The sequence below is a fragment of the Phyllobates terribilis genome, unplaced genomic scaffold (assembly GCF_046119375.1).
Source record: "Phyllobates terribilis strain yellow unplaced genomic scaffold, ASM4611937v1 Scaffold_2__4_contigs__length_985480577, whole genome shotgun sequence".
NCBI lineage: Eukaryota > Metazoa > Chordata > Amphibia > Anura > Dendrobatidae > Phyllobates > Phyllobates terribilis.
Window position 1 is genome coordinate 583,224,903 of NW_027362762.1, and position 14,083 is coordinate 583,238,985.

Genomic DNA, 14,083 nt, shown 5'->3' on the forward strand with positions numbered 1-14,083 from the left:
ACATACGGCCCTCTAGCCCACCATTCTCCATCACACAGTGACCTGTCACATACGGCCCTCTAGCCCACCATTCTCCATCACACAGTGACCTGTCACATAGGGCCCTCTAAGCCACCATTCTACATCACACAGTGGTCTGTCACATACGGCCCTCTAGGGCACCATTCTACATTACACAGTGGTCTGTCACATACTGCCCTCTCGGGCACAAAAAATCCACATCACACAGTGACCTGTCACATACGGCCCTTTAGGCCACCATTCTACGTCACACAGTTGTCGGTCACATATGGCCCTCTAGGCCACCATTCTATATCACACAGTAGTCTGTCACATACGGCCCTCTAGCCCACCATTCTACATCACACAGTGACCTGTCACTTACGGCCCTCTAGCCCACCATTCTCCATCACACAGTGACCTGTCACATAGGGCCCTCTAGCCCACCATTCTACATCACACAGTAACCTGTCACTTACGGCCCTCTAGGCCACCATTCTACATCACACAGTGATCTGTCACATACGGCCCTCTAGGCCACCATTCCACATCACACAGTGACCTGTCACATACGGCCCTCTAGGCCACCATTCTACATCACACAGTGACCTGTCACATAAGGCCCTCTAAGCCACCATTCTACATCACACAGTGACCTGTCACATAGGGCCCTCTAGCCCACCATTCTACATCACACAGTGACCTGTCACATACGGCCCTCTAGGCCACCATTCTACATCACACAGTGACCTGTCACATAAGGCCCTCTAGGCCACCATTCTACATCACACAGTGACCTGTCACATAGGGCCCTCTAAGCCACCATTCTACATCACACAGTGACCTGTCACATAGGGCCCTCTAGCCCACCATTCTACATCACACAGTGACCTGTCACATAGGGCCCTCTATCCCACCATTCTACATCACACAGTGACCTGTCACATACGGCCCTCTATCCCACCATTCTACATCACACAGTGACCTGTCACATACAGCCCTCTAGCCCACCATTCTCCATCACACAGTGACCTGTCACATACGGCCCTCTAGCCCACCATTCTCCATCACACAGTGACCTGTCACATACGGCCCTCTAGCCCACCATTCTCCATCACACAGTGACCTGTCACATACGGCCCTCTAGCCCACCATTCTACAGCACACAGTGGTCTGTCACATACTGCCCTCTAGGCCACCATTCTACAGCACACAGTGACCTGTCACATACGGCCCTCTAGGCCACCATTCTACAGCACACAGTGGTCTGTCACATACGGCCCTCTAGCCCACCATTCTACATCACACAGTGGTCTGTTACATACTGCCCTCTCGGGCACAACAAATCCACATCACACAGTGACCTGTCACATACGGCCCTTTAGGCCACCATTCTACGTCACACAGTTGTCGGTCACATATGGCCCTCTAGGCCACCATTCTACATCACACAGTGACCTGTCACATACGGCCCTCTAGCCCACCATTCTACATCACACAGTGACCTGTCACATACGGCCCTCCAGCTCACCATTCTACATCACACAGTGGTCTGTCACATACGGCCCTCTAGGCCACCATTCTACATCACACAGTGACCTGTCACGTATGGCCCTCTAGCCCACCATTCTCCATCACACAGTGACCTGTCACATACGGCCCTCTAGCCCACCATTCTCCATCACACAGTGACCTGTCACATAGGGCCCTCTAAGCCACCATTCTACATCACACAGTGGTCTGTCACATACGGCCCTCTAGGGCACCATTCTACATTACACAGTGGTCTGTCACATACTGCCCTCTCGGGCACAAAAAATCCACATCACACAGTGACCTGTCACATACGGCCCTTTAGGCCACCATTCTACGTCACACAGTTGTCGGTCACATATGGCCCTCTAGGCCACCATTCTATATCACACAGTAGTCTGTCACATACGGCCCTCTAGCCCACCATTCTACATCACACAGTGACCTGTCACTTACGGCCCTCTAGCCCACCATTCTCCATCACACAGTGACCTGTCACATAAGGCCCTCTAAGCCACCATTCTACATCACACAGTGACCTGTCACATAGGGCCCTCTAGCCCACCATTCTCCATCACACAGTAACCTGTCACTTACGGCCCTCTAGGCCACCATTCTACATCACACAGTGATCTGTCACATACGGCCCTCTAGGCCACCATTCCACATCACACAGTGACCTGTCACATACGGCCCTCTAGGCCACCATTCTACATCACACAGTGACCTGTCACATAAGGCCCTCTAAGTCACCATTCTACATCACACAGTGACCTGTCACATAGGGCCCTCTAGCCCACCATTCTACATCACACAGTGACCTGTCACATACGGCCATCTAGGCCACCATTCTACATCACACAGTGACCTGTCACATAAAGCCCTCTAGGCCACCATTCTACATCACACAGTGACCTGTCACATAGGGCCCTCTAAGCCACCATTCTACATCACACAGTGACCTGTCACATACTGCCCTCTAGGCCACCATTCTACATCACACAGTGACCTGTCACATAGGGCCCTCTAAGCCACCATTCTACATCACACAGTGACCTGTCACATAGGGCCCTCTAGCCCACCATTCTACATCACACAGTGACCTGTCACTTACGGCCCTCTAGGCCACCATTCTACATCACACAGTGGTCTGTCACATACGGTCCTCTAGCCCACCATTCTACATCACACAGTGACCTGTCACATACGGCCCTCTAGCCCACCATTCTACATCACACAGTGACCTGTCACATACAGCCCTCTAGCCCACCATTCTCCATCACACAGTGACCTGTCACATACGGCCCTCTAGCCCACCATTCTCCATCACACAGTGACCTGTCACATACGGCCCTCTAGCCCACCATTCTCCATCACACAGTGACCTGTCACATACGGCCCTCTAGCCCACCATTCTCCATCACACAGTGACCTGTCACATAGGGCCCTCTAAGCCACCATTCTCCATCACACAGTGGTCTGTCACATACGGCCCTCTAGGCCACCATTCTACATCACACAGTGACCTGTCACATACGGCCCTCTAGGCCCCCATTCTACATCACACAGTGGTCTGTCACATACGGCCCTCTAGGCCACCATTCTACATCACACAGTGACCTGTCACATACGGCCCTCTAGGCCACCATTCTACAGCACACAGTGACCTGTCACATACGGCCCTCTAGGCCACCATTCTACAGCACACAGTGGTCTGTCACATACGGCCCTCTAGCCCACCATTCTACATTACACAGTGGTCTGTCACATACTGCCCTCTCGGGCACAACAAATCCACATCACACAGTGACCTGTCACATACGGCCCTTTAGGCCACCATTCTACGTCACACAGTTGTCGGTCACATATGGCCCTCTAGGCCACCATTCTACATCACACAGTGGCCTATCACATACGGCCCTCTAGCCCACCATTCTACATCACACAGTGGCCTGTCACATACGGCCCTCTAGCCCACCATTCTACATCACACAGTGACCTGTCACTTACGGCCCTCTAGGCCACCATTCTCCATCACACAGTGACCTGTCACATACGGCCCTCTAGCCCACCATTCTCCATCACACAGTGACCTGTCACATACGGCCCTCTAGCCCACCATTCTCCATCACACAGTGACCTGTCACATAGGGCCCTCTAAGCCACCATTCTACATCACACAGTGACCTGTCACATACGGCCCTCTAGGCCACCATTCTATATCACACAGTGACCTGTCAAATACGGCCCTTTAGGCCACCATTCTCCGTCACACAGTGACCTGTCACATACGGCCCTGTAGCCCACCATTCTCCATCACACAGTGACCTGTCACATACGGCCCTCTAGCCCACCATTCTCCATCACACAGTGACCTGTCACATACGGCCCTCTAGCCCACCATTCTACATCACACAGTTACCTGTCACATACGGCCCTCTAGGCCACCATTCTACATCACACAGTTACCTGTCACATAAGGCCCTCTAGGCCACCATTCTACATCACACAGTGGTCTGTCACATACGGCCCTCTAGGCCCCCATTCTCCATAACACAGTGACCTGTCACATACGGCCCTCTAGGCCCCCATTCTACATCACACAGTGGTCTGTCACATACGGCCCTCTAGCCCACCATTCTACATCACACAGTGACCTGTCACATAAGGCCCTCTAGCCCACCATTCTCCATCACACAGTGACCTGTCACATAGGGCCCTCTAAGCCACCATTCTACATCACACAGTGGTCTGTCACATACGGCCCTCTAGGCCACCATTCTCCATCACACAGTGACCTGTCACATACGGCCCTCTAGGCCACCATTCTCCATCACACAGTGACCTGTCACATACGGCCCTCTAGGCCACCATTCTCCATCACACAGTGACCTGTCACATACGGCCCTCTAGCCCACCATTCTCCATCACACAGTGACCTGTCACATACGGCCCTCTAGCCCACCATTCTCCATCACACAGTGACCTGTCACATACGGCCCTCTAGGCCACCATTCTCCATCACACAGTGACCTGTCACATACGGCCCTCTAGGCCACCATTCTCCATCACACAGTGGTCTGTCACATACGGCCCTCTAGGCTACCATTCTACATCAAACAGTGACCTGTCACATACGGCCCTCTAGCACACCATTCTACATCACACAGTGACCTGTCACATACAGCCCTCTAGGCCACCATTCTACATCACATAGTTACCTGTCACATATGGCCCTCTAGACCTCCATTCCACATCACACAGTGGTCTGTCACATACGGCCCTCTAGGCCACCATTCTCCATCACACAGTGACCTGTCACAAACGGCCCTCTAGCCCACCATTCTACATTACACAGTGACCTGTAACATACGGCCCTCTAGGCCACCATTCTACATCACACAGTGACCTGTCACAAACAGACCTCTAGACCACCATTCTACATCACACAGTGGTCTGTCACATACGGCCCTCTAGGGAACAATTCTAAATCACACAGTGGCCTGTCACATACGGACCTCAAGGCCACCATTCTACATCACACAGTGGTCTGTCACATACGGCCCTCTAGGCCACCATTCTCCATTACACAGTGGTCTGTCACATACGGCCCTCTAGGCCACCATTCTCCATCACACAGTGACCTGTCAAATATGGCCCTCTAGGCCTCCATTCGACATCACACAGTGGCCTGTCACGTAAGGCCCTCTAGACCACCATTCGACATAACACAGTGACCTGTCACATACGGCCCTCTAGGCCACCATTCTACATCACACAGTGACGTGTCACATACGGCCCTCTAGGCCACCATTCTACATCACACAGTGGTCTGTCACATACGGCCCTCTAGGCCACCAGTCTACATTACACAGTGACCTGTCACATACGGCCCTCTAGGCCACCATTCTCCATCACACAGTGACCTGTCACATACGGCCCTCTAGGCCACCATTCTCCATCACACAGTGACCTGTCACATACGGCCCTCTAGGCCACCATTCTCCATCACACAGTGGTCTGTCACATACGACCCTCTAGGCCACCATTCTCCATCACACTGTGACCTGTCACATACGGCCCTCTAGGCCACCATTCTCCATCACACAGTGACCTGTCACATACGGCCCTCTAGGCCACCATTCTCCATCACACAGTGACCTGTCACATACGGCCCTCTAGGCCACCATTTTACATCACACAGTGACCTGTCACATACGGCCCTCTAGGCCACCATTCTCCATCACACAGTGACCTGTCACATACGGCCCTCTAGGCCACCATTCTACATCACACAGTGACCTGTCACATACGGCCCTCTAGGCCACCATTCTACATCACACAGTGACCTGTCACATACGGCCCTCTAGGCCCCCATTCTACATCACACAGTGACAGGTCACATACGGCCCTCTAGGCCCCCATTCTACATCACACAGTGACAGGTCACATACGGCCCTTTAGGCCACCATTCTACATCACACAGTGGTCTGTCACATACGGCCCTTTAGGCCTCCATTCTACATCACACAGTGGTCTGTCACATACGGCCCTCTAGCCCACCATTCTACATCACACAGTGGTCTGTCACATACGGCCCTTTAGGCCACCATTCTACATCACACAGTGACCTGTCACATACGGCCCTCTTGCCCACCATTCTACATCACACAGTGGTCTGTCACATACGGCCCTCTAGGCCACCATTCTACATCACACAGTGACCTGTCACATACGGCCCTCTTGCCCACCATTCTCCATCACACAGTGACCTGTCACATACGGCCCTCTAGGCCACCATTCTCCATCACACAGTGACATGTCACATACGGCCCTCTAGGCCACCATTCTCCATCACACAGTGACCTGTCACATACGGCCCTCTAGCCCACCATTCTCCATCAAACAGTGGTCTGTCACATACGGCCCTCTAGCCCACCATTCTACATCACACAGTGACGTGTCACATACGGCCCTCTAGGCCACCAGTCTACATTACACAGTGACCTGTCACATACGGCCCTCTAGGCCACCATTCTCCATCACACAGTGACCTGTCACATACGGCCCTCTAGGCCACCATTCTCCATCACACAGTGACCTGTCACATACGGCCCTCTAGGCCACCATTCTCCATCACACAGTGGTCTGTCACATACGACCCTCTAGGCCACCATTCTCCATCACACTGTGACCTGTCACATACGGCCCTCTAGGCCACCATTCTCCATCACACAGTGACCTGTCACATACGGCCCTCTAGGCCACCATTCTCCATCACACAGTGACCTGTCACATACGGCCCTCTAGGCCACCATTTTACATCACACAGTGACCTGTCACATACGGCCCTCTAGGCCACCATTCTCCATCACACAGTGACCTGTCACATACGGCCCTCTAGGCCACCATTCTACATCACACAGTGACCTGTCACATACGGCCCTCTAGGCCACCATTCTACATCACACAGTGACCTGTCACATACGGCCCTCTAGGCCCCCATTCTACATCACACAGTGACAGGTCACATACGGCCCTCTAGGCCCCCATTCTACATCACACAGTGACAGGTCACATACGGCCCTTTAGGCCACCATTCTACATCACACAGTGGTCTGTCACATACGGCCCTTTAGGCCTCCATTCTACATCACACAGTGGTCTGTCACATACGGCCCTCTAGCCCACCATTCTACATCACACAGTGGTCTGTCACATACGGCCCTTTAGGCCACCATTCTACATCACACAGTGACCTGTCACATACGGCCCTCTTGCCCACCATTCTACATCACACAGTGGTCTGTCACATACGGCCCTCTAGGCCACCATTCTACATCACACAGTGACCTGTCACATACGGCCCTCTTGCCCACCATTCTCCATCACACAGTGACCTGTCACATACGGCCCTCTAGGCCACCATTCTCCATCACACAGTGACATGTCACATACGGCCCTCTAGGCCACCATTCTCCATCACACAGTGACCTGTCACATACGGCCCTCTAGCCCACCATTCTCCATCAAACAGTGGTCTGTCACATACGGCCCTCTAGCCCACCATTCTACATCACACAGTGACCTGTCACATACGGCCCTCTAGGCCCCCATTCTCCATCACACAGCGACCTGTCACATACGGCCCTCTAGGCCACCATTCTCCATCACACAGTGACCTGTCACATACGGCCCTCTAGGCCACCATTCTCCATCACACAGTGACCTGTCACATACGGCCCTCTAGGCCACCATTCTCCATCACACAGTGACCTGTCACATACAGCCCTCTAGGCCCCCATTCTACATCACACAGTGACCTGTCACATACGGCCCTCTAGGCCAACATATTCCATCACACAGTGACCTGTCACATACGGCCCTCTAGGCCACCATTCTACATCACACAGTGACCTGTCACATACGGCCCTCTAGGCCACCATTCTACAGCACACAGTGACCTGTCACATACGGCCCTCTAGCCCACCATTCTACATCACACAGTGACCTGTCACATACGGCCCTCTAGGCCACCATTCTACAGCACACAGTGACCTGTCACATACGGCCCTCTAGGCCACCATTCTACATCACACAGTGACCTGTCACATACGGCCCTCTAGGCCACCATTCTACATCACACAGTGACCTGTCACATACGGCCCTCTAGGCCACCATTCTACAGCACACAGTGGTCTGTCACATACGGCCCTCTAGCCCACCATTCTACAGCACACAGTGGTCTGTCACATACTGCCCTCTAGGCCACCATTCTACAGCACACAGTGACCTGTCACATACGGCCCTCTAGGCCACCATTCTACAGCACACAGTGGTCTGCCACATACGGCCCTCTAGCCCACCATTCTCCATCACACAGTGACCTGTCACATATGGCCCTCTAGCCCACCATTCTCCATCACACAGTGGTCTGTCACATACTGCCCTCTCGGGCACAACAAATCCACATCACACAGTGACCTGTCACATACGGCCCTTTAGGCCACCATTCTACATCACACAGTGGTCTGTCACATACGGCCCTCTAGCCCACCATTCTCCATCACACAGTGACCTGTCACATACGGCCCTCTAGGCCACCATTCTACATCACACAGTGGTCTGTCACATACTGCCCTCTCGGGCACAACAAATCCACATCACACAGTGACCTGTCACATACGGCCCTTTAGGCCACCATTCTACATCACACAGTTGTCGGTCACATATGGCCCTCTAGGCCACCATTCTATATCACTCAGTAGTCTGTCACATACGGCCCTCTAGCCCACCATTCTACATCACACAGTGACCTGTCACATACGGCCCTCTAGGCCACCATTCTCCATCACACAGTGACCTGTCACATACGGCCCTCCAGCTCACCATTCTACATCACACAGTGACCTGTCACATATGGCCCTCTAGCCCACCATTCTCCATCACACAGTGACCTGTCACATACGGCCCTCTAGGCCACCATTCTACATCACACAGTGGTCTGTCACATACGGCCCTCTAGGCCACCATTCTACATCACACAGTGGTCTGTCACATACGGCCCTCTAGGCCACCAGTCTACATCACACAGTGACCTGTCACATACGGCCCTCTAGGCCACCATTCTCCATCACACAGTGACCTGTCACATACGGCCCTCTAGGCCACCATTCTCCATCACACAGTGACCTGTCACATACGGCCCTCTAGGCCACCATTCTACATCACACAGTGACCTGTCACATACGGCCCTCTAGCCCACCATTCTACATCACACAGTGACCTGTCACATACGGCCCTCTAGCCCACCATTCTACATCACACAGTGACCTGTCACATACGGCCCTCTAGTCCACCATTCTACAGCACACAGTGACCTGTCACATACGGCCCTCTAGCCCACCATTCTACATCACACAGTGGTCTGTCACATACGGCCCTCTAGGCCACCATTCTACATCACACAGTGACCTGTCACATACGGCCCTCTAGGCCACCATTCTACATCACACAGTGACCTGTCACATACGGCCCTCTAGCCCACCATTCTCCATCACACAGTGACCTGTCACATACGGCCCTCTAGCCCACCATTCTACATCACACAGTGGTCTGTCACATACGGCCCTCTAGCCCACCATTCTACATCACACAGTGACCTGTCACATACGGCCCTCTAGCCCACCATTCTACATCACACAGTGACCTGTCACATACGGCCCTCTAGCCCACCATTCTACAGCACACAGTGACCTGTCACATACGGCCCTCTAGCCCACCATTCTACAGCACACAGTGACCTGTCACATACGGCCCTCTAGCCCACCATTCTATATCACACAGTGGTCTGTCACATACGGCCCTCTAGGCCACCATTCTCCATCACACAGTGACCTGTCACAAACGGCCCTCTAGCCCACCATTCTACATTACACAGTGACCTGTAACATACAGCCCTCTAGGCCACCATTCTACATCACACAGTGACCTGTCACAAACGGACCTCTAGACCACCATTCTACATCACACAGTGGTCTGTCACATACGGCCCTCTAGGGAACTATTCTAAATCACACAGTGGCCTGTCACATACGGACCTTTAGGCCACCATTCTACATCACACAGTGGGCTGTCACATACGGCTCTCTAGGCCACCATTCTCCATTACACAGTGGTCTGTCACATACGGCCCTCTAGGCCACCATTCTCCATCACACAGTGACCTGTCAAATATGGCCCTCTAGGCCTCCATTCGACATCACACAGTGGCCTGTCACGTAAGGCCCTCTAGACCACCATTCGACATAACACAGTGACCTGTCACATACGGCCCTCTAGGCCACCATTCTACATCACACAGTGATCTGTCACATACGGCCCTCTAGGCCACCATTCTACATCACACAGTGACCTGTCAAATACGGCCCTCTAGGCCACCATTCTACATCACACAGTGACCTGTCACATACGGCCCTCTAGGCCCCCATTCTCCATCACACAGTGACCTGTCACATACGGCCCTCTAGGCCCCCATTCTACATCACACAGTGACCTGTCACATACGGCCCTCTAGGCCAACATTCTACAGCACACAGTGACCTGTCACATAGGGCCCTCTAGGCCACCATTCTACATCACACAGTGACCTGTCACATACGGCCCTCTAGGCCACCATTCTACATCACACAGTGACCTGTCACATACGGCCCTCTAGGCCACCATTCTACAGCACACAGTGACCTGTCACATACGGCCCTCTAGGCCACCATTCTACATCACACAGTGACCTGTCACATACGGCCCTCTAGGTCACCATTCTACAGCACACAGTGGTCTGTCACATACGGCCCTCTAGCCCACCATTCTACAGCACACAGTGGTCTGTCACATACTGCCCTCTAGGCCACCATTCTACAGCACACAGTGACCTGTCACATACGGCCCTCTAGGCCACCATTCTACAGCACACAGTGACCTGTCACATACGGCCCTCTAGCCCACCATTCTACATCACACAGTGGTCTGTCACATACTGCCCTCTCGGGCACAACAAATCCACATCACACAGTGACCGGTCACATACGGCCCTTTAGGCCACCATTCTACGTCACACAGTTGTCGGTCACATATGGCCCTCTAGGCCACCATTCTATATCACTCAGTAGTCTGTCACATACGGCCCTCTAGCCCACCATTCTACATCACACAGTGACCTGTCACATACGGCCCTCCAGCTCACCATTCTACATCACACAGTGGTCTGTCACATAGGCCCTCTAGGCCACCATTCTACATCACACAGTGACCTGTCACATATGGCCCTCTAGCCCACCATTCTCCATCACACAGTGACCTGTCACATACGGCCCTCTAGCCCACCATTCTCCATCACACAGTGACCGGTCACGTACGGCCCTCTAGCCCACCATTCTACATCACACAGTGGTCTGTCACATACGGCCCTCTTGGGCACAACAAATCCACATCACACAGTGACCTGTCACATACGGCCCTTTAGGCCACCATTCTATATCACACAGTAGTCTGTCACATACGGCCCTCTAGCCCACCATTCTACATCACACAGTGACCTGTCACTTACGGCCCTCTAGGCCACCATTCTACATTACACAGTGACCTGTCACATACGGCCCTCTAGGCCACCATTCTCCATCACACAGTGACCTGTCACATACGGCCCTCTAGGCCACCATTCTCCATCACACAGTGACCTGTCACATACGGCCCTCTAGGCCACCAGTCTACATTACACAGTGACCTGTCACATACGGCCCTCTAGCCCACCATTCTCCATCACACAGTGGTCTGTCACATACGGCCCTGTAGCCCACCATTCTCCATCACACAGTGACCTGTCACATACGGCCCTCTAGCCCACCATTCTCCATCACACAGTGGCCTGTCACATACGGCCCTCTAGCCCACCATTCTCCATCACACAGTGGCCTGTCACATACGGCCCTCTAGGCCACCATTCTACAGCACACAGTGACCTGTCACATACGGCCCTCTAGGCCACCAGTCTACATTACACAGTGACCTGTCACATACGGCCCTCTAGGCCACCATTCTCCATTACACAGTGACCTGTCACATACGGCCCTCTAGGCCACCATTCTCCATCACACAGTGGTCTGTCACATACGGCCCTGTAGCCCACCATTCTCCATCACACAGTGGTCTGTCACATACGGCCCTGTAGCCCACCATTCTCCATCACACAGTGACCTGTCACATACGGCCCTGTAGCCCACCATTCTCCATCACACAGTGACCTGTCACATACGGCCCTCTAGCCCACCATTCTACATCACACAGTGACCTGTCACATACGGCCCTCTAGGCCCCCATTCTACATCACACAGTGGTCTGTCACATACGGCCCTCTAGACCCCCATTCTACGTCACACAGTGACCTGTCACATACGGCCCTCTAGGCCACCATTCTACGTCACACAGTGACCTGTCACATACGGCCCTGTAGCCCACCATTCTCCGTCACACAGTGACCTGTCACATACGGCCCTGTAGCCCACCATTCTCCATCACACAGTGACCTGTCACATACGGCCCTGTAGCCCACCATTCTCCATCACACAGTGACCTGTCACATACGGCCCTCTAGGCCACCATTCTCCATCACACAGTGACCTGTCACATACGGCCCTCTAGGCCTCCATTCTCCATCACACAGTGACCTGTCACATACGGCCCTCTAGGCCACCATTCTACATCACACAGTGACCTGTCACATACGGCCCTCTAGGCCACCATTCTCCATCACACAGTGACCTGTCACATACGGCCCTCTAGGCCACCATTCTCCATCACACAGTGACCTGTCACATACGGCCCTCTAGGCCACCATTCTCCATCACACAGTGACCTGTCACATACGGCCCTCTAGGCCACCATTCTCCATCACACAGTGACCTGTCACATACGGCCCTCTAGGCCTCCATTCTCCATCACACAGTGGCCTGTCACATACGGCCCTCTAGGCCTCCATTCTCCATCACACAGTGACCTGTCACATACGGCCCTCTAGGCCACCATTCTCCATCACACAGTGGCCTGTCACATACGGCCCTCTAGGCCACCATTCTCCATCACACAGTGCAGTGCTCTGACCTCAGCCATTACAGGCCGGCAGGGTTGAGATGGCTTCCTAGTCTCGGTGAATTCCTGGCCTCCTGCATGTACGGGGGGCTATACCGGGTATGTACAGCAGCTAGACTGCGGCGTCAGCCCACACACATCCAGAGCTGTCGGGCCGCTGGGTGTGCAGGAAGTAATACCTTGATAAATGCTTTAAGATCTGCCTCTTGATGATTGCAGCCATCCCGCCAGCTGTGCGCGTCCCCGCTGCTCCTCCAGCTCAGAGTCCTCCACCTGCAACCCGGCTACCCCGCTCTGCAGTCTAATTACCATAGAGAAGCAGCTGCTGTGAAACTGTGATGGTCAGCTTTCCTATAAAACCATAGACGCTTAGCCGCCCTCTTAGTACACCCAAAGCTAGCCACTACAGTTCTAAAAACAGAAAGTATAGCAGACTATGGAACGGTGGCAGCACCCCTCGTGAAGCTCCTCACCTGGAGACCTTCACCTTATAAACGGTGCTAGCTTTTTGATGAAGCAATACAAAACAAGCTCGGAATATGCCGAGCCCGGATATGCTGGGACTGTAAACGCTAGAATGTATGGGCTCCTTCCAGGTATGACGTCATTTCCGGGGTGTGTGTTCTGATTGTGCTTTATGGGCGTGTTCTAGTTCTGCACCAGACTCCATGAGAGAAGAGAGAAGAGAAGAGAAAGAGGAGAGAGAGAGAACGCTTATGGGGGTGATGGTGCACGCCTATGGGGGCTCTGGGGGGGGGGTGATGGTGCACGCCTATGGGGGGCTCTGGGGGGGGTGATGGTGCACGCCTATGGGGGGCTCTGGGGGGGGTGATGGTGCACGCCTATGGGGGGCTCTGGGGGGGGTGATGGTGCATGCCTATGGGGGGCTCTGGGGGGGGTGATGGTG

At 53.5% G+C, this 14,083-nt stretch overlaps 1 protein-coding gene across 7 annotated transcripts in view; it reads right to left on the bottom strand.

The window, feature by feature from the left end:
• BLTP3A (bridge-like lipid transfer protein family member 3A) overlaps positions 1-13,781 on the bottom strand; it is a 496,913-nt gene extending 483,132 nt beyond the window's left edge. For 2 of the 7 annotated variants that reach the window (XM_073666434.1, XM_073666447.1), the window contains exon 1: positions 13,356-13,598. In XM_073666434.1, coding sequence (XP_073522535.1) covers positions 13,356-13,399 — 44 coding nt within the window. In that variant the 5' untranslated portion in view covers positions 13,400-13,598. Of the gene's footprint in view, positions 1-13,355; positions 13,601-13,649 lie in introns of those variants that run through there. The other 5 variants (XM_073666436.1, XM_073666443.1, XM_073666439.1 and 2 more) reach the window with 5 other exon arrangements.
• Between the last annotated feature and the right edge of the window lie 302 nt (positions 13,782-14,083).